The 22,301-nt window shown below is 50.5% G+C and overlaps 1 protein-coding gene across 4 annotated transcripts in view; it reads right to left on the bottom strand.

Moving 5' to 3' along the window:
- MYO5B (myosin VB) overlaps positions 1-22,154 on the bottom strand; it is a 149,135-nt gene extending 126,981 nt beyond the window's left edge. For all 4 annotated transcript variants that reach the window (XM_032095232.1, XM_032095234.1, XM_032095233.1 and 1 more), the window contains exon 1: positions 22,077-22,154. In XM_032095232.1, the coding sequence (XP_031951123.1) occupies positions 22,077-22,103 (27 nt within the window). In that variant the 5' untranslated portion in view covers positions 22,104-22,154. The remainder of the gene's footprint in view (positions 1-22,076) is intronic.
- Positions 22,155-22,301: the final 147 nt, after the last annotated feature.

Genomic DNA, 22,301 nt, shown 5'->3' with positions numbered 1-22,301 from the left:
CATCTCCCCCGCCACTTCTTCTGTGGCATCTCAGCGTCGCTCATTACTGCCGGCTTAATTAAGAGTGACAAGTTCAGCGTCAAGGTCTTGAGTGCACACACAGCCCTGCTCTCACTGCAAAATTCCTCTTCCAGTAAGTCATCGGATGCTGCAAAAGTACATAAAGCCCCAGGTGCTTCGGGACAGTGCAAATAAACAATTCAATCTGGGGTAAAAAAAGCAGTCCCTCCCTGGCTGGGGAGCGATTGCCTCGTGGGCTGTGAGACCAGGATTTGCTCTCGGCAATGGAACAACTTTTATTTTCACTTTGCTTCTCTACCCTTTAAAAAGCAACGAAACCAAAGGCAGGGTCAGCAAGCCTCCACCCACAGGGGATGTGCGTTGTCACCTGCACCGCCCTAACAAACACCTCAGAGCAGCCTGAGATGTCCCAGGGAAGAGCGGGGCTGGGTTACTGGGACCTGGCAGCACTCAGGGTCTCTCCGCAGCCCTCCCCAGCCTGGGATCAGGCTGAGCACAGCAGCCCTTGGCCCTGGGTGGCTCTGAAGCAGCGCTGCCAAGGCTGGGAGCTGGCAGCAGGGCTGGGCCAGGATGCTGCAGCAGCCTGATGAAACACGGCATGCAAGGCAGGGCTCTTCCCTCTGCAGGGCTGAGCCTGGAGTTAAAGCATGTGCTCCACAGCAGAATTAACCAAAGCCCTTCAAAACTCTGTGCTCACCAGGATTAGAGCAGCATCAAGAGATGCCAGCACCCAGTGTGCTGCTGGGAGTCCCCTCGCCAGCTCCTGGCGTCCATGGAGCAGGGGATCACTGCCCCACAGAAAGCACCGGGCTTCTCTTCTGTCAGGCCTGGCTCAGCCCTGCAGATGTTCCCCATGTGTTCTACAAGATGCTCACCATCGCCAGCCATCCCCTGCCAGAAAGAGGGATGCTCTGCAAGCCCCTGAAATCTCTGTAGAGTCCTTGGGAAGTACAAAAAGTCTGGTGATAAAGCTAACACAGGCAACTTGACTTGACTTGTGGATCTCCCTGGAAGAGGAGATCCCCAGCATCACCCAGCCAAATCAGCTCCTCCAAGACTCCTCACCTCTCCTTGCAAGTCATTGATTAAAAAATTTTCACACTGCACAGGATCACGAAAAATTCCTTGACCCAGTGTCTGAGGGGAATCAGGACGAGCCTTTCATACCCAGCTCAGCTGTGCAGCCAATTTTTTTATTATAGTAAGGGTTATTGGGGTTTTACAGACTCGGGTTTTGCTTTTTCTTAACTAAAAACTCCATGCAGGGGCCAAGTGTCCCCGTAGCATGACTTCCACCAAACAGCCTGTCATATTGCAAGAGTGAAATCCTTCCAGGCTACTTTCTTCAAATTCCTGTTGATTGGCATTAATTACCCTTCTCTCATGTAATTCGCAATTAATCAAAACCTTCAGCAGTACTGTGGTGTAACCTTGCCTTCATTGTCCCCTTTTCCATCCGAACTCCATGTGAGAACCTTGGTGAACACAAGCTGAATCCAAAACATGCTCAATATACATATACCATTTACAACTGATTGTTAATGAATAGTTAAAAAACAGCCTTTGGGTTTAATTAAATAGTCAAAAATTGCCTTTCGCCCTGGGTTTTCAGAGTCCTCTATCTATAACACAGCCTTGTGATGCTTTAGGGAAATTCACAAGCACATTCATTTCCCAGGGCAGCAGCCACCCCCTGTTACATGATTTTAGATTAAAATGGTCCTGGGAGGAGCCTGGCTCTGTGGTGCAAGGATGCAGCCAGGGCTTTCAGCTGGAAATGTTTAAAGCAGTGGTGGCTCCTTGGCTGTAACTGTGGTGACACCGGTAGCATTCAGGGTGCCACCAGCATCTCCCAAAATCCAGGGTACCACAGCACATCCCCCACCACTCCAGAGCTCTGCCATCCTCCCCACTGGGCACCATGGTGCCCAAACAGCACCAAAATCCACCTTTAATTGCAGTGTAACCTCTCTGCCAGACTGGACTGTTAACCTTACTCGAAAGAAGTAATTGGATTAATCAACCTGCAGCCACCCCTCACATCTCCAGAACTCGTGCATTAAAACCCGTCTTGGAACGTCACTCAGGCATACTTAATTCAAAGGGATTTGACTTAAAGTTACAGGACATTTTTTCAGCATTTTCCAGCAAGAGGGTTATGCTGGAAAGGCTCCCGGGGTCACGTCTGCATCCTTTTCACTGCCAAGCAACTGAAGGAAAACAAATTGATCACCAAGGATTTAAATGAGCAACGTTTTACCAGCGGTAATTAAAAAATTCCAGCAATGAGGTCTGTTAGCAAGGAGACATTAGACACCTGGAGAACGGCAACGGTGATCAAGACACAAAGCTGGAATAAATATCTTCAATTAAAATGACTGAAGCAGACAAACGCTCAGACACTCCCAACTGCTGCGGAATGGAAGGGCAGAGAAAAGGGCTCCTGGAGGGAACCACTGCTCCTGCATTTTTATACAATGATAGAGTAGTTTGGGTTGGAAGGGACCTCAAAGCCCATCCAGTGCCACCCCCTGCCAGGGGCAGGGACACCTTCCACTATCCCAGGCTGCTCCAAGCCCCGTCCAACCTGGCCTTGGACACTGCCAGGGATCCAGGGGCAGCCACAGCTTCTCTGGGGACCCTGAGTTCTTCCCCACCCTCACAGGGAAGAACTTCTTGCTAAATTTCTTTCATCTCATTGCAGCAATTTCCAGATATTTGGGAATGTTATTTGTACTGGCTCTGCTGCTCCCAAGATGTCCACACACCAGACCTCAGATGAGTACTTGTATCATGAGTTACTCCATGTTAATGGACACGCTTTGTCTCTTCTCTCCAGTAACAAAAATCAGCAAGATTTTGCAATTGCTGAACTCTGAACTAACACTGGTTCAAAACACACGTCCAAGGAAACTCAAACAAAAGGAGGTTTCTTTTTAATATATAAAATGCAAGGCACAACATGGCTGGAAAGTCTGCTATGTTTTCCTTCTCATTCCCTCATGATTTGAGCTGTCCAGCTGAAATACTGAGCATTTGGCTCTCCAGATCTTCCAGCACTAATATCCTGCAGCCTCTTTTTTACAACATACAGCAACTCTGTGGAAAAGCATCTCCTAAATCCTCCAACAAATGTAGGGGAGACAAAAGCTTAAACAAGGAAGGATGCAGGAAAGAACATCTCCATCAACCCCTGAATTTTGAATCTCCAAAGGTGACTTGGGAGGGGATGACTTTAGCAAAGCAGCATCTGAGTTCTGCAGGAAGGGCTCAGGGAAGGGGAGCAACATGCAGAAGACTGCCCAAGTAGGAAAATGGTTGGAAGAAAGGCACCTGCACCCACTTAAAAAAAAACAAAACAAAACAACAAAAAAAGCCCAAAACAACCACAACCAAAAACAAAGGACAAAACCAACCAAACAAAAAACAACAAACCAACCAAAAAAAAAAATCACCGCCACCAACTGCATCTTTTCTAGCCTTCACCTTGCTTTGAATTTTGACTTTTTTCCCCTGGTTTGGCAACGTCCCCAGAGCGTTAGGCAAATCCAAGGTTATCTCTTCCCTCTGGAAGGGTGGCTGCCCCAGCTGCACACAAACGCACACTCCCAGGCAGATCAAACACAGCTCTCACGAAACGCCGAAGTGTCCGCAGAAAAAAGCACCCAAAAAGAAGGAGAAAATGAAAACAGGCTAAACCAAAACAAAACCATCAATCTTAGCCATGGGGTGCTGCTCCTGCCTTCCCCATTCCCACAACAAAGCCACTCTTGGGTCAACACGCAGGACATCCCTACCCCAACAGGAGATGTATTTACTCACATGAACATCCCTCCATGTGCTGCAGGAGCATTTCTTTATTCCCCCAAGCAGTCACAGGCAGGGCTGCAGAGCTGCCACGAAGGGATGTCCCAGCTCTGGCTGTTCCCACCATCACAGGGACAGCCCAGCTGTAAGATTTCTGTTCCCACTACACATTCCCCGACTCAGGACCAAGGAGCTTTGCCCCAGCAGCAGGAAATGCAGTTCCCACCCAAGGGATGCCTTTCCCTCGGGGAAGGACACAGATTTACGGTCACACAGCGGCTGATGCTACTTGCCTTGAAGCCACTGGGTCCCATCAGCTCAGCTTAAGGACTTAACCCGTTTCGAGGCACCTACTCTTACCACCCAAGGTGGGGAAAACAATTATTTTTAACTAGAAAAGCAGCAAAACTAGTGAAAATATAGCTTGAAGTTATAATGGTTTCAGAGTGCATGAAGACAATCATGAAGTCACTCAAATTAGGGCCAAAGAGTAACTCAAATCCACCTCTACCAAACACTGCACTGCCACCTTTCTCTTTCCTCTAGGGAATGACCTCATGATTTGCTAGGTAGATGAATAAAACAAAGAAAAAAAAATAAACTAAATAAACATTCCATTTTTCAAGTTTATTTCATTGTAAAAGTGAAGCTTTTGCCAACCATGCTGGGAGTTCCCAGTTCAGAATGTACAAGACCAAAGATTTCTGCCCTATCTGAGAAAATATTCAGTCCCAGTAGCTGAGTTCCTTCAGACTCCAAGGGTCAGTGGTTGGATAGGGACAGCTGAACTCACGTGGCTTCAGTCACTGCCAAGGCCAACGTGCACTTATGGTAACCCACAGCACCACTCACAGTACGGGTTTGTCCCACAGGACCTCCAAACCACAGAATCACAGAATCATCTGGGTTGGAAAAGCCGTCAGACCATCAAGTGCAATCGTTCCCCAGCATTGCCAAGGCCACCACTGACCCACCTCCCCAAGTGCCACATCCACACGGCTTTTAAATCCCTCCAGGGATGGGGAGTCCAACACCGCCCTGGGCAGCCGTGCCAGGGCTGGACAACCCCTTCCATGAAGGAATTTTTCCTAATGTCCAAATGCATCAGAAGAGGCATTGGTGGCCGTGCACACTTATGGATGCACCAGGGATTTGGGACCCTCTCCAAAGGATATGTCATCTACAAAAAGCAGAGAGATGTGAAGCACCTCATGTCCCCTCATAGTGGCTCTACTGTCCATCCCACACTGTGGTGAAGCTGGAGGCTGCTGCAAACTTTCCAGCGGGTACTCTTAGGTGCTTTATTAAGAAGGAAAAAAAAAAAAAAAAATCCCAGTGTGGATGAAGGCATCTGGTGATCATGTACAGCCCTCCAACCCATGAAGCACACACCAGTGTGCCAGTCCTGGGAAATGCCAGGCTGAGGGATGTGTTGGGGCTGCCCAGTTGCTGTGGTATTTTATCCTTCAGCTTGGACAGTTAAAGGCATTCTATAACTTACTGCCCTGAATAAAGCCAGTTTTTCAGCCATACAAACACAAGCACCTCTGCACTGTGCATCACATTCCATGACCATGGAATCACAGAAAGGTTTGGGTTGGAAGGACCTCAGAGCCCATCCAGTGCCACCCCTTGCCAGGGGCAGGGACACCTTCCACCGTCCCAGGTTGCTCCAAGCCCCGTCCAACCTGGCCTTGGACACTGCCAGGGATCCAGAGGCAGCCACAGCTGCTCTGGGCACCCTGGGCCAGGGCCTGCCCACCCTCACAGACAGCAGTTCCTTCCCAAGATCCCATCCAGCCCTGCCCTCTGGCACTGGGAAGCCATTCCCTGTGTCCTGTCCCTCCATGCCTTGTCCCCAGTCCCTCTGCAGCTCTCCTGGAGCCCCTTTAGGCCCTGCCAGGGGCTCTGAGCTCTCCCTGGAGCCTTCTCTTGTGCAGCTGAACACCCCCAGCTGTCCCAGGCTGGCTGCAGAGCAGAGGGGCTCCAGCCCTGGAGCATCTCGGTGGCCTCCTCTGGACTGGCTGCAGCAGCTCCAGGTCCTTGTGCTGTTGTTCCCCAGGGCTGGGGCAGCTCTGCAGGTGGGCTCCCAATCCCCACCACCCAATCTACGGAGAAGGGAACTTCTCAGGAGGTCAGGCAGAGCTTGGGAACAGCAGCAGGGACAGTGACCTCCCTGAGGCACCACCAGGAGCTCAACTACAGAGTCACCGAAAGCTCATCCAAAAGACGAACATGGGGTTCCCTCACATCCCAAACTTCTCAGCTTGGATCAACTCCCACTCCCTGCTAAAACCACAAAGGCAGCACCAATACCTATTTCCCAGAAATTTTAGAGTAAGTCTCATGTCACCATAACTACTGGAATATAATTCATGGAAATAAGGCATACTGAACTCGGGTGTGGGATTTTTAATCAATAAAATAACCTCCAGCCACTGACTTGGTAACTGTAACAGTCACTTACTAAAAATGCCCTAGGGTGTATTACCGTGTCCTGCAGCCATAGGGAAGAGGAGAGAAGATCCAGCAGGCAGGAATTGTGCAGCAAGATTGATCTATTTAATTATTTTACAAACTCTTTTGTAGACTTTCTTCTTCATAGTCTAATTGGACAAGGATCAGCCACCCCCTGGGGTGATTGGCTAAAATCCTAAAACATCCATTGTCAAAATATTTTTCTACTATAGTATAAACAAAGCTTCTCAAGGTTGCAGGTGTTTGTTTGTTTACAGAACTCTGCTACTATCTTTTGTGAGAGAAAAGTCTCTCATGGACTTAGAAAATAGCAAGAAAATCTTTGCTAGCAGCATTTTTGTATCCACAGTCACTGGAACTCATTTTTGACCAGAGAAGTCATGTCCTGACCTCTGTTCCTCCCAGGATACAGCGATGAGCAATGCAGAAGTGCCATCCAAATGGAACACCATCCTCTTCACCCCAGAAACCAAATTCCAACCAGCCTTTGCCACTGTTTCAGTTTCCCTCCTCCCTGTGGCACCTCTCGCCTTGCTGCTCCCTGATAAGGCAGCAAGGCTGGCTTTCCTCCTGCCTACCAGGGGCAGTGAGCCCTTATCAGAGCATTATTAAAGACACTGTCAGACCACAGCCTCCAATTCCCAGCTACGGTGGAGATAAAACCCACTTTGTATAAACAAAAATACTTTAGCAAGAGCAGAGACTCGAGTGTGAGAGCAGCAGGATCTATCAGAGCATCAGCGAGATGGATTCAGCTGCAGAAAGGCAAATATTTGCTTTCCCCTCCTCTCCCCATCCTTCCTGTGTTGTATTTGCAAATTGGGGTCACTTCCAGATGCGAAGCTGCAGGATGTCCCCTGCATCAGGCTGGAAAGCCACATGCCAAGCAACCCTGCAGAGCTGGCCCAGCCCAGCCCAGCACTCGCCTCCCGCTGGATTTTCCTTGATGCTTTCAATCATTGATTTCAATCACTGCAGAGGAACTTGGGACAAGGCATGGAGGGACAGGACACAAGGAATGGCTTCCCCCTGCCAGAGTGCAGGGACAGATGGGATATTGGGAAGGAATTGTTCCCTGTGACAGTGGTGAGGCCCTGGCCCAGGGTGCCCAGAGCAGCTGTGGCTGCCCCTGGATCCCTGGCAGTGTCCAAGGCCAGGCTGGACGGGGCTTGGAGCAGCCTGGGACAGTGGAAGGTGTCCCTGCCCATGGCAGGGAGGGGGATGGGATGATCTTTAAGGTCCTTCCAACCCAAACCCTTCTGTGATTCTGGGATCACACACAGAAGGTGTGCAGAATTCCCGTATTTCCGTGCTCCTTCAGTTGCTGGCATTTCCAGCTGTAGGACTGTGGATCTGAGCTCCAGACTGAAGCACTTCAGAGAAGCCACCTCATTCAGGACACAACACATCCCAGGTCTTTGCCAGGTCTGCAGAGGCAGCACTGATGGCCACAGCAGTGCAGGATCTGGGGACAGCCTGGCTGCCCCCTGATGGGCCCAGCACATCCACAAAGCGAGCTCCTGACTGCCAGCCCTGATGTCCCACGGAGGAATCCCAAGGGACTGGTTTTCACAAAGGCTCTTTTCAGAGGAAAGCAGTTTAACCTGCTTAAAAGGCATTTTAGCCTGTTCAGAGAGGAGGGCTCCCCTCTGTCCATCTACCAGCAAAGCACTGACAAAGGCCTGGGCTTTGTTTCAAAGGAAGCCAGCAAACCTCAGCATCCCCACAGCCTGTTTCCAGCCAGGAACGCTGTCTGGGAAAGCTCATGAGCTGGGATTCCCCCACTCGTCCAACACTTCTGAACTCCCTTCAGGATTTGCATGTGCAGGAGAAAGCCCACATCTCATTTTGCATTGACACAGGGAAAAATAAGCCACAAATCTCTCCTCATCACAAGATACAAAAGGATAGAGGCTGCTCCAGTAGTGAAACAGACTGCCACAGTTAATAGCATTATCACTCCTAACCTGTGCTTTATTGCTGCAGTAAATTTATCCCCAGTGTCGTACATTCAGTCCGCAGGAATAAAATGCAAGAGACGTCCCTAGAAAATGCTTAAATCCCCCAAAGCTGGGGGGTTCTGTGAGCGTGTGGAAGGGAGGTTTAACACAAGCACAGAGGTCAGCAGCTGGTAACCCCATAATGGGCAGCTCAGGGCTCCTCAGATCAGGGGGCTCACAGCATCCTCACAGACCTGAAGGCCTCAGCATGGCTCCTGCCTGGTGGGAGGGGCAACAAGGGTCACAGCCACAGGACATCACCCCAGCACCAGCAGTGTTTGGTTATTGAAAGGACACATAACCCCTGAAGAGACCCATGAAGATCTCAGGTGTCACTCCAACCCCACAGATGTTCACGGCTGGTTTAGCGGCCAAAGGCCACTGCTGTACTTTCACACCCACACTCAGGGTTTGCAGCCTGAAGGACACCCCACCCGCCCCCTCACTGCTGGTTTACTGCCAGAGCACAGAACCCACACAGCCTTCGCTGGTGGCTTCAGTTTTCCCTAAGCTCTGCCTGCAAATAAAGGGTGGAAAAAGCCGTGTCTCCATTTTTAACTGGGCTGCTTCCATCCAACAACTTAAACATCCTTAATGCCCCTCAACCATCGAACACAAGCCCTGTGGATGGAACACAAGCACTGCTCCTCCCAAGAGACTCTTCCAAGCCTCAGTGATGGACAAGTGTGTTAACAGAGCAGCCAACTTTCAAATCAGACATAAATTATGTAAACAGCCTGTCAGAGACAAGGGTCAGTGCTGTATATGGGGTTAAAGCAGGTAAAGCAGATGCAGCCAGGGCCTCTTCCATCTGCTGGGGTGTTTCAAAAGCTCTTCAGCTTTCAAAATATGAGCCCTAGTTCAGATCTGCACTTATTTGCTCTGCCCTGACTTGAAAAATTACATTTGTTTTGTGTGAGCAGGAGGAGTGAAGCCAAGTCCTTCCAAAGCAGCCTTTTCCCTTTCCAGACAAATTAACTATATTGAAGTTTAGCCTCACACCAGGACAGGTTTGTCCAGATCCCAGCTACATTTTAGCTGTTCCCAGCTTTCCAGCTGCTTCCCAGACAGGTAAGAGTGAGCAGGGAGGCACCAGGGAGACAACCTTGCTGCCCAGCCCAAGCTGCCCATCGCTCCAGAGCCACCCAAACACCACACCAGCCCTGGGCATCAGCACAGCTCCAGCCAGGGCTCCAACACCCACTGCTAAAGCTTCAGAAGTTCCTCTTGAGTCACTCATGGGACACTGGGACAGCTCAGAGTTCAGAGCCCCCAGTGACCAACCCAGACACCCAGAGGTGTGTGCAAAGGAAATTAATTTATCTAGACAAGCGTCCGGGCTACGTCTCATCCAGCGATCCCTGTAACTGCACGTAAAAGCAGCATTCATCAACAGGGATGCATCCAAAAAATGTCAGTCTACTGGCTTTGAAGGTTAAAGGCACAAGAAACAAGATTTTAACCCGAGGAAGGCGCTAACTTGCTCAGTAAAGACATCTGAAGCTTATTGCTAAGCATCAAGTTATATTATAATGTGGCTCTTCAAAGAACAGCATTTGGAAAACAAGAGTGGATTTATACTGTGGAAGGACAGCAGTGGAGTCCTGGCTGCAGGCAAAAGCAGAGCTTTAAAAAACACCTGCACCTGAATGATCACACAAAAGCCTGTTTGCGAAAATAACACCAAAATGTCAAAGATTTGGACCTCCTTCCAGAAACCAGAAGCAGCTCCAGCATGGCCCTAGGGTGGATTTTTTTGCCCCAAAACACTGCCCATGCAGCATAGCTCATCTTCCCACTTTCAGGTGGGCTCTGGCATTGCTCCATCGTGTCAGACATTCACACCAGGATCTTGCAATATTGTGTGCCTGCACCTCAGCAGCGTCTTGCGAATTGCTATAATGTGAGTTTAGCTACAAATTGAGACAGAAGTGTTGTTGCTACACTCCAGAAGGATTACAGAACTATTTTTAATAAGGGGTTTAATAAGCTTTAAGTAGAGTAAGTTGTTTTTGCTCAGCTCACATGGCTGCAAAGATAAAACCTTGCACAAAGGAACAGCCACAAGCTGCTTGACAGAACTTGCAGCGCTGGAAATTATAGAGTTACCTCTGAAAAGAATGTTCTCTTTTGTTGCCTTTGAAGAAAAAGTTTATATACTACCAACTTAGGTCTGGCTTTCTCACAGTTCTACAACATCACAGAGCTACACCTCTGCAGTTTCTGTTTGGTTTTGGCCAGACGCTCCCAGGACCAGGAATGAGCAACACAGAAGGTTTGGAGCCCGAAGAAAACACTGAAATCTGGCTTTGTGGACTAATACTCTTCTGTCTTTATGTACTTAAGATGCACGTCATCAGGTGGACACCCTCCTGACCTGGGATAGTCAAAATCAATTCCCATACCATGTTCCTCATCCCCGGCCACCACTGGTCACCCACAGCTGGACCAGAGCCAACCACACTGGACCACAGCTCCCAACACCCTCAGCCACATCCCAACATCCATCACCCAAAAATGACAGGTACCCACAGCACAGGGATGGTCACCTCCAGGTAACATACATCTGCTGAACCAGTTAATACCAGTATTCTCTTTGTATAAAAAAAAAAAAAAAAAAAAAGGAAACAGAAAAAGAAAGCAAACCCATCCTGAACCCAGGAAAGGGTCAGCACAACAAAATTTAAAATTATAAATAACTGCTGGTTTTTTCTACTCTGTGAGTGTTTCTCCCTCCCCCACCACTTAGCACAACCTCTATTGTCTGAAAAGCGTTTAACTGGAAGTGGGTCATGTCTCCTGGCATTACTAAATCTTCCCAAATTTCCCCCGATTAGTCAAATGCAATATCCTCTCTGACATCTGAATGATTGAGGTAGTGTGTAATGCCATTTTTCCCCTGAATGAGCCACATCAAAGAGGGTTATAAGCCGAGAGATGGCACGGCAGATAAAAGAGTTGCCAACAGATTGTGCCCAAAATATTACCCAGGAAAATTAAATCGTTTTGTTGGAAGGTTTTTCCTTTGGAAACGTTCAGCCATTAGTACTGAAAGTGGAGAGACAAGAAACTGCCTTCAGAGGTGCTAGGAGGACGAAACCTCACCAGTTACGAGCTGAGTGGTCCCATAGTTAAAACCATTCTGCACAAGGAAGATTTTCTATCAGCCACAACATCCAGCCTGCTCTTCACACAGCGACACAGAAAACCATCCTGCTGGGGGTTAATGACAGCCTAAATGTGGGTAATACCTCTCAAATGACTGAAAAAGTAAAGCAGAGTCATATCAAGACTAAAAAGAATAGGACGAAAAAGCAGTAAACCTGCTACCCAAAAAAAAGAAAATACCATTTAAAACCTGGGATGTAACAGCAAGCAATCAGCTCAGGCACGAGTTATATCCAAAGGGTTAAAAAATATCACCCTTTGAAGCAGAAGGATGCCAGGACCCTGGAAGGATGCTCAGTTGGGACAAGGACTGCTCCAGTGCTCAGCTGGGGCTGAGCTCTCTCCTCACAGGAGAAGAGCTGGAGCTCTTAAATACGTGCCAGGTTGGTGATTAGGTGAGATCCGGGCAAAGTTTAGTCAGTAACAGCAGGGTTTGCATTCTGCTGATTTACCTCACGTCACCTCCCAGTGCTGAAACTTTGTACCAGAGCAAAGGCTGGCAGGAGACAGCACCTTCTTCAGTCAAAAAACAAAGTAATGAATTAAAATAATATTTTAAAAAGAGGGAGAGGGAGAGAGACTACAGACCTTTTGGCATTGACAAACAGAATATTCTGTTTCTGAGAACTGACTTTTTATCCAAAGCTACAAAGTGTGTGCTGCAGAAATCCATATTAAAAAAAGAAAAAAGAGGAGCCCCAGGAAGGTTGCATTTGGGTGAGAACACTGCTTTAAATGCCTGGTGGTGGACTTTGGGATGCAAACCCCTGTTTTGGGTAGAGTAGTGCTTGGGGAGGAAAAGCCTGCTTGCAGCTCGCTTTTGGGGACTGCAAGTCCCCAGCCCGGAGCAGTCTCAGCCATCCCCACCTCTTCCAGCACAGAGTGTTGGGTGCTGAAAGGGAAATTCAAGTAGGTTTTACCACTAAGGATGATTCGGGCCCACCCTGATGGTCATGTAAATGGGAGGCTCGGGTTGCTCAAAGCAGCTCGGCACTTCTCGTGCCCACCTGGCAGCACGGGGTCGGTCCCCAGGCTTGGGAGGGCTCTCTGAAACCCAGGGGTGCGAGCACAGCCGTGCCTCACCGGAACAGCAGCGGGGAGGGCAAAGTGCAGAGAGACGAAGATTGGCTCTGACAGCCTCGACTCCGAGTTTATTTTGGCATGGCAAGAGCACACGAGGCTTCAAAGCAGCTCTGACGAGCAGGGGCCGGGCAGCAGCACCTGCCCCGGGGCTGAATTCCGCAGCCGTCCCTGCCACCGGCTGCACCCAAAGCATCAGCCCTTTAACCCTCAGCACCAGGGTTTTATAGAGTTGAGACCTGCGCGCTTAAGACACCTCGATTTTTCTCCTTCCCTGTTGTTTGTTCTTAAATGAAGTGTTTTATTTAAGAGCTCTGCCTCCCTCCCCCGCGACAGGGCAGACAAAGTACCAGCTCCTCTGCACGGGGAGGAACAGCTTGTCTCCTTGCTGGGGCAGGATTCAAACAAAAACAAAGGCTTTGGAAAGGAAAGAGGAAAACAAGCAGAAGGAAAGGGGAGCAACAGATTTCAAACCTGGTACTTCTAGGGTTTACAGGAGCAAGATATGAGCTGCTTATCTCTGGCCAGTGTCTTTGTGCTGCCCAGGGCTACAAAACAGGTGCTGCAGAAGAGCCAAGGACAGGTCCATCACCCTGGGACCTCTGTTCCCTGAAAGACATGGGGAGAAAGCCCCAGTTCAGAGGAGCTGGGGAGGTCCTGTAGTACCCGTGAGGGCAGCTCTACACCAGCCCACAGGTGAGATGTTCACACCTCACACAGACCTGCCTTCCCTAAGAGCTTTTTCGCGGTGTTGAAGGTCTTGCTTCAGCTAAAACATGCTTTATTGGTATCATTATTTACAAGATGATAGTGCAGGTGTTCACAGTCTAAACCAGCAGAGAATTGATTTCTTCCAAGGCCAAGTGACACAGGAAAGCAAAGGGACAGCACAAAAACATGAGATACCGACCAAGCTCTGGATAAGCGGCTCTTTGTCTTCAGTTTCTTTCATCACATTTACCTCTGAACATGGTGGTGAAAGAGGCATCAGCTAAGCAACAAACAGGCACTCCACCACTGTGGGAAAGGCTGGCAAGAGCCACACCAGTATTCCCATATCCACCTCCCACCCAGGACTGTGTGGCTCTGGAGCAGAACCCTCTCCTCCAAAACGGGACACATGGTCCTACCAGGAGATGTGGGACCAATCCAAGACCACAGCAGTCCAGTGCTGCCACATGAAAGCCACCTCCAGCTCTCCATGCCCACCCCTCCGGGAGACTGAGCGTCCCTGAACGAGCCCCACGCCATGCCCAGGGCAATCACTGGGCACCAACTCTCTGCCCAAAGAACAGCAACACCCACAGCACCCAGCTTCCCAGAGCTCACAGTAATTAAGCAGCATAAATCCACAAGGAGTTACTCAGCTTAATGAGATTGAAAATTACAACTTCTATCATCTCAGCATCTTGGCATCCACTGGCTGCCTTGAGATATGCTTACACCAGCCGTGCTCAGCTGGGGTGCAGCACCAAGGACCAGCTTCTCAGCAGGCACAGGGATCAGATATTTTTTATTTCTATTTTATTTTAAAGCCCTTTTCAATGCTCATTTGCTAATACACGTCAGCAGCCCCAGGTGCTTGCTCACATCCAGCCTGCTCTGGCAGCTGGAGGTTTGCCTGAGCCACCTGAAACCATCTCTGTGGGGCTTTCAGAAGAAACCGGACATTCCCATGATTTTTAAAAAGCCATATTTAAACACATTAAGGGTCCTTTTTCTCTTTGAAGAGCAGTGATGGGCTGGGCCACATCCCTGAGGTGTAACATGCTATTGTGATAAGTAGTGGCCATGATTCACCCACAACACATCCTGCTCCCAGCAGCCCTGTAAGTGGTGGCTAGCACATCCTAGCAGCACCTCACACGTCCTGACACTTCCAGGAGGGAGCCTGGGCAGTGACTCACGGGAAGGGTGAAGGTTTGCATTAGCTGGGTGTAAGTGCTCCACCGGGCGTGGAGCCACCAAGGGAAACTCATCCCTTCATGGGCTGCCTGTGGTCCAGCAAGGTGGGAACTGGTTGTGGTCTGAAAGGGTTGGTCAACCCCAGATGTGGAGAGAACGCTCTCAAAGAACAGCTAAGATGGACGTGGCAAACAGAGGCTTGTGGGTGAAAGCCAAGAGGAATATCCAAAAGTCAGGGTGGACACAGGTTTCCCAGAAGCGTAGGTTCCCCAGAGCTGCTGTGGCTGCCTCATCCCTGGAAGTGTCCAAAGACAGGTTGGACGGGGCTTGGAGCAGCCTGGGACAGCAGAAGGTGTCCCTGCCTATGGCAGGGGGTGGCACTGGATGATCTTTAAAGTCCCTTCCAACCCAAACCATTCTGGGATTCCATGACAGCATGCATCTCCTGGTGAGGATCCATGGAAGCACCAAACACCTGGAGCACCCAGAGAAGGCAAAATCACCCCACTGGTGCCACCACCAGTGCCTGTGTGGGAACATGAAGAGAGGGAGGTGCGGGCATTAAGGAGGGCAGGAACAGGGCATCCTACAACCTGCCCCGCCCCACACAGAGCCGGGGAAGGCAGCAAGAGGGGTTACACAGGGCTGCTGTTGATCCGCTGGAATTGCCAGAGCAGGGTCTGAAGCACCACTGGCTGCCTAGGGACAAACACGGGAGACTAAAAGTCAGCACTACAAAAAAACCGCTCGGGGACGAGGAAATTAATAATGAAATCCAAACAAAAAAATCAGATGGGGTTTGGTTAAAAATGGCAAAGGATGGTGGCACAGCAGGCCAGGAACACACACTGCTGGAGGAGCTGCGCCACCATCCCACCACCCTGCACTCTGCCACGGTCTGGGAGGCATCACCTGAACTAAGGGCTTACACTGCTCACAGTAAGGGTTTATAGACCTGTTGCTTACAGTTCCTGTAGTCCTGTAGTCCGTACTTGGACAGGTTTAACTCATTCCCATGACTCCCAGGTTTCAGTCAGCTGGAGAAGACTTCAGACACGGACAAACCAAGCACAAAAGGAGAGCACAGCTGGAGAAAAGGTCACATTTCCAGGCTTCAGGCTCTTCCCTGTTGGGGTGCTCTTCTCCACACCCTCTGGATACCACAGGAAAGGCAAAGAGCAGAAGTACCAAACCCTCAAAAGCCTCACTAGTGGAATTGATGAGCTTACCATGACCCAGACAACATATTAAAGAGTGTTCACACGAGGAAAGCCACGTGAAGCCCATCACCCACCAAGCCTGGTCCTTCCTAGCCCTGCCACCATCTCTGGACAGGTCCCTGTTCACACCTGAAGGCTCAGGCTAAGCCAAAACCCAACCCAGCCCCACAAGACATGTCTTAGAGCAGGCCAGAGGAGTACATGGGTAACTGCTTTACAACCAACTCGAGACACAGAAAGCTCACAGGGAACCTTTCTCAGTTTTGATAAGTAGCAAATTCTTCCCTAAAGTGTTCTGCAAACATTTCAGGCGTCTGCCACAGCTTGAGGTTTCGCTGCAATAACAGCAGTCATTTTCCTGACCTGGACTGTAGTTCACCCTGATGTTCCTTTAACCACCACAAAACGCTTCTGTGTGCAGGAAGGGTCAAAGACCAGGCACAAAAACACCCAGCTCAGGGTTTCACCTGCATTACCTGGTATTTATTACACCCATGGCTAACTTGGAAGGTCCAAAGTCCACTTTCATGCCCAAGTGGGACTACTCCTGTGGGTTCCCTGAAGGACAACTATCGCAGTAAGGGTACATTACCCCTGTTTTGGGCAAGGCTTCAGATTAACTGGCGTGTAAATTAAAAGTCCAGCACATCTAGAACTGCACTGCATCACAGCAAACTGAGAAGTTTAAACATTACATACATATATGTATAAAAATACAGTCACAAACATACATAGACCTCTTTCTCGGTCACCAGAAGAGATGCATGAGTTCACATTCGGGGTCTTTATTTTCTGTTTGCCTGGTAATTGGCAGCAAGAAAGAACAACAAAGCAAAAATCCTCCCCTGTAAATACATTCCTCAACAGCAGCCAGGCTGCCTGTAACAAATAACCTCAGATAAACTCCTTCCTCAGGGCAGGAAAGGGCAGGAACGACTCATCCCACCCAATCCCATAAGAACCAGCACAGCACACAGACCCACTGCTGTTCCCATCCTTCGCCCTGGAGTTAACCCAGCAAATCCCTGCAGCTTGGGCTTGCATGCACTGGGATCTCCACACCACAGTTTCACACCCTTGGAGCAGAATCAGGCCAGGAATTCTCAAAAATAGATTTTTTAAAAGAGCAAGCTGATTAATCCCAAGCAGCAAGAGGACATACAGCTGGGATATGGCTAATTAACCCTGCTGGAATCATTCTTGGGGCTGTGCCCCAGCACCTGCACTGAGCTCCGCGTTCCTTGGCTCAGTGGCTCTCGTCTGACCCAAGCACAGGGGCTATTAAATGCACAACTGAGATGAAAAATTGCACAAACAGAAAAGAAAACTGGGTTATTTTTGCAGCACAAAGCCCCTGGAGCAGCATGCCCTGCGGTGGGACGTGCTCCCACATGGTGCCAGGAGAGCCTTACCCTGCCCATCGAGGGAAAGAAATGCCCCCCCACACCACAATCTCTCACCTCATCTACTCAAGGCCCAGACCCAGTGGACTCAAGGATATTTAAGACCCACGCGTGGTTCTGCCTTCCTCTCACCCGTGCCACCACGGGGAAGCCGAGGGGGCCCTGCGCGGCCGCGGTGCTGGCCGTGCCCTTGGCACGGTCCTCAGCTGCAGAGAGCTGGCTGAAGCAATCAGAGTTTACATTTCAATGATTTTCTCTCTGCCACTGCAGCTCATAATGAGGTAGGATCAGGAGGAGCCCGGGGATGCCGATGGACCTGGCTCCTTCAGCAAGACGGCCCCATCCTTAAACAAAAACCCCAGCGTGGCCTCCAAGATGTCCCTGCCCTTTGTGGCATGACCCAGACATGTTCTCATAATTTAAAATAAAGAAGAAAAAAATGCAAAAACCTTCAGCTCTAACCTGCTTTTCCTAACAGGAGCTGCAATGGCGGGAGCAGCAGGAGTTCAGGAGCTCTGCAGCATCCCGTGGATGTCCTGAGACTGAACCCCAAACACACCCTGTCCCCAACACTTATTCCCAGAAATTTGTTCTACACAATCCACAGAAAATCTTCTCTCTCCTTCCCAGCTGCTCCTCAGCCCCAAACCAGCACACGGGCACACACTAAGGATGAACCCTCCCCAAGCCTTTCAGGATAAATAATTTTCAGAAGGTTTTATGCCAGAAGGTTTATGCCAATTCGTTGACTCAATCAGTGTGTGATCACACTGGCAGCATTTATGCGCTTCTGAAAAGTTTCTCCCCAGGGTCAGAAACCACCAATTCATTCCAGCTATTTCATTTAATACAACTTTAAGTGAAAACCAGAGAGTTTTCTATACCCAACACTAGCCATTAGAAGAGGATTTTTAAAATGCATTAAGTTCCATCGTCTGTAAGAAAATACTTGGCAAATAGCAGCCACTTTGCACAATGGGAGGAAAAAAAATAATATGAAAAATAAATACCCTGGCTTCTTATTTATCCAGAGCTTGCAAACCTTCTGAAGAGCGTATCTCGAGCTGCACAACAGCCCAGCAGCAGACAGAACCAGCTTATTCCCTAGCCTGGCAGAAGCACTGTTTTGCATGAGGTTCAGAGGCTATACTTAAAAGGACAATTAACATATTTTAAGAAGTACCTTTAAGAGAGCAGAACATCAGAAGCCAAAGCAATTACAGTTGTTTTTGTCATACGAAGAGCTTCACCTTACAACACAACAAAGGCCAGCCATGCAAACAACTCTAATTTCTGGTTTAGTGCTGCAAATCAACCCTGGCTACTGGAGTGAGCGTGAGCAATGTCCTCGTCCACCCCTCCTGCCCAGCGCCCAGCCCGGGGCACAGAGCATCCCGTTATCCCATGGCAGGGTCCTGCTGGCACCTGCACAGGCTCAGTTATCCCATGGCAGGGTCCTGCTGGCACCTGCACAGGCTCAATTATCTCATGGCAGGGTCCTGCTGGCACCTGCACAGGCTCTCGGGGGTGGCACTGCAGCCACCTGGGCTGTGCTTCAGCTGCAGCAGCAACAGGTCCCTTCGGAAGGCTCTGTCTGGAGAGGACGGTGAGGACTCTGCACACAGGGAGCTGCCTTTGCCTCCTGCTGCAGGTAGAGAGGATTTGAGAAGCTCCCCTGCCCAGCAGCCACCAGTTTGTCTGGGCAGTGCTGCAGCGGGGTACATCAAGGACATGGCAGGAGCAGGGCCAGCCCAAGCAGCCATAGAAAGATGTTTGCTGGGTAATGCGCAGATCAGAAAAAGTTCCTCTAGTTCTCCATCTGGAACAGGTTTTTGCAGGCTGGAATCCTTGATACGACCACCTGCCCTATTCCTTTTGCACAGGCTGGTGCCAGCAGCTCTAGGACCAGCTCTGCATCCTCTGCCATTTCTGCTGGGACACACACTAAACTCCCATTTGATTGTGCCACAAAATAAAATCCACAGCCAGATAATCCAGAGCCTTCAGGCAAAGCACCAGGAGTAAAGAGAATGGTCTCTCCACAACTATTTACCCAAGTGGAGTCCTACATGCTTGGAGGTTGAGGCAGTTTTGGAACTACTCTCATGCTCGTAATTAGGCACAGCTATTAATTATCCTGTTTGATGGGGGCTATTAAACACCAGTCAGCCCTGATCTGAAGGGGCATGGTGAGGCATCCCATGGAAAAGGCCTCCAGCAGAAGCTCATGGCTGCTGGTGTTCCCAGGATGGATTCCTCTCCTGCCTGAGTGCTCCCCAGGCCAATGCCCAGTCTAACACATCAAATTCACCAGCATGGTGATGAACTTATGCACCAAGAAACGACCCACTGAGACCTTCTACCCCCACAAAGTCCCAGAAAACCTTCTGCAAGCACCACATGGAAGTTAAGGGCTCTCTACACAACCAGCAGGAAGGAGAACTGAGAATTCCCACTTGGATGCTCAAAAGTGCCTCCCCAGCATTTTCCCTCATCCTGGTTCCAGCAGGAGGAGGAATGACTCAGAGGAAGGTACAGTTGTGGCTGTGCTAATGCAATGGCACACGTGGGATCAATAGGCTCTCAGCAAGTGAGCTGTACTGACTCCGGATCATCTGCCTCCCCTTCCTCTGCACCCCCCAAACAGCCTCACCCCCACCCCACCAGCAGGGTGATCCAAGAGGCCCCACTTCTGCACCGGGCAGTCACCTTCTGCACAGAGCTGATGTGCAGGTGAGCACCAGGACCCTCCTAAAGGCCAGAGAACAACACATCCCCTTCACCTCAGGGACCGCCAGGCTCAGCACCTCGAGGCTGTTGGGTTTGTTGCGGTTTTTAAGCCTTCTTTGGTCTTTTTCTTGTACTCTCAAAGTCACAGGAAACATTTTTCCTGCTGCTTCAAAGGCCAGAGCTGGCAGAGGCCCCATGCAGCAGACAGCGCAGCAGGACAGTCCTAAATTTCACCGTGACTCAGCTGCACAAATGACCCATGTGGGTCCCAGCCCATGGCCCCACCACCTAAAAAACCAGCTGCATCCCTAGAATGCTCCTGCAGAAACAACAGGCAACAGCAGAAGGGCCAGTGTTGGAACACCTGCTCTCACTGAGAGACTTTGTTGTTTTTAAAAATAAACCTAAAGTTAACAACACACACAGGTGGCCACCAAATTCCCACCACTTCCTCATCAGAAAGTCCCTAAACAGCAACAGGATCCCAAGCAATGCCCCAGGAGGCATCTTACACCTGTTCAACAGATCAACAGGAATATAAACCGAGGCAATGCAAAAAAGACAACACAGGTTAACTACCTGCTCATCAAGTTAAAAATCAATTAACCAGGTTGATTTAATCAGCCCATAAATAGGGATAACACAGCACCTGGAGCCAACCTCCCTCCTCCCCAGGGATGCTTGCCATCACATCCATGCTCTCATCCTAAAAGATGCTGTGGTCGGCACATCAGAGCCCTTCAGCCACAGCTTTACTTCAGCTCCTCTCTGGATTTTCCAAGGGAGAAAGATTTTCCTAACTTTGTTTTTAAAGCACTCCCAAGAAGGATGGAGGTCACCCTGCTCACAGACAGCCCAGCTCAGTCCAGCGGGGCTTCTGCAATCCCCACAGGTTCAAAGGAGGAGCTGCCAGATCCACCATTCATCCTGCATCCCTTTGATAGTGACAGCCAAAGAAAAAGATACGTGGCAGCCCCCTACATTACATAAAAAAGCTGTTGGCAAAATGAGTTACAGAAGCAGAAATCTGCAGCAAAGTTAAGCCCGAGGGACAGAAAGTGGTTCCTGGTGCCAATCTGGCAGCACCTCCCTGAGCTGAGCACGGTCACAGAAGAATCTAAAACACTAAAATTCTCATTATGACAACACATGAAGCTGACACTCTACGCAGCAAAACCTTTCCTGAAGCCAGCACTACTCGCGATGAGCCCCTGCCCAGCATTATTGATGGCTTTGACAGAGTACATTCCCTGGATCCCGGCTGCCCGCAGCACCCCCGAGCAGCCCCGGGAAGATGCCAAGCGCAGGGAGAGGGCTCTCTCCACAGCAGAGAGAGCTCCAAGCCAGGCGGATCTTGCGCTGCCTGCGAGGAGCTCTTTCATCGGGACAAGTCAATCGGCAAAGATCTCTCTGGACACAAACCTCTCTGGGAAGAGGGGCAGAAAGCCCCGAACTGTGTGGGAGGGAAGCATCCACAGCCTGGGTTGGCCAAGGGCTGGGAATACCCAAGTATCCCACAGCCACAAAATAACGAAAAAATTAAACCAGAGTGGAAACTGATTTTCTTGCCCACACCTCAGGCTCTGCTTTAAAAAACAGCACCTGAGTCTCCAGTTACCACCATGACTACTTTTTGAGAGCACACCTTCCCCTGGGAAGCATCGGGCCCGTCGGAGACCAGTGCCCAGCCAGGCCACCAGCCATGTCACCTTCCCTGGCTGCCATGAGGAAGCGGGTGCGTCCCATCGCACCCCTGCCAAGGGATCACATCCAGGAGTTGCGGAACAGAAAGGACTCTGGAAACCGGACACCTCGGAAGCGTTTCGGTGAGTTACGGCACTCGCTCTGCGATTCTGTGATTCTAAGGACTGCATCTTCCTCCCCCTGCACCCCCGTGGCTTAGGGATACTGGAGGAAAGAATTATTCCAGGGGGATCCGGGGAGGCTGAGAGTGTTTTGGCCGCGCAGGTGACGGAGCGCACGGAGGGCGAGGCCACCGCCACCACTACCGCGACCTACGGGCGAAGTTCACCCTCCATCGCAGAGAACCCAGGTGGGTGAAACGCCGAGGGACCGGGAGGGGGCCGGGACCCGCGGGGGGACGCCGGGGATGCCCCCTCCGCATCCCGCGCACCTGCGGCCGCCGTCCCGGCGGGTGCGGGGAAAGTTGCGGGGCCCCTCCAGGACTGGGAAGCAGCCCCCCACAGGACAGAAGGAACACGGAGAGGCACCCGCAGAGCCCGCCGCGCCCCCTCCCCGCTCACCTTGGTGTAGAGCTGCGTGGTGGACATGGCCGGGGCGGGCGGCGCTAAGCGCGGGGCATGGGGGCGGCGGGCGGCCGGACCGACCGCCGCACGGACACACGGACACTCCGACACTCCGACCTTTACACCCGCTGCGGCTGGCCGGGCGCGGGCACGGGAAGGGAGCGGCAGCAGCAGCAGCAGCAAGTAGGAGGAGGAGGAGGAGGAGGAGAAGGAGGAGGAGGA

The sequence above is a fragment of the Corvus moneduloides genome, chromosome Z (genome assembly GCF_009650955.1).
Source record: "Corvus moneduloides isolate bCorMon1 chromosome Z, bCorMon1.pri, whole genome shotgun sequence".
NCBI classification, from domain to species: domain Eukaryota; kingdom Metazoa; phylum Chordata; class Aves; order Passeriformes; family Corvidae; genus Corvus; species Corvus moneduloides.
This window is presented reverse-complemented; position numbering and strand designations above follow the sequence as displayed.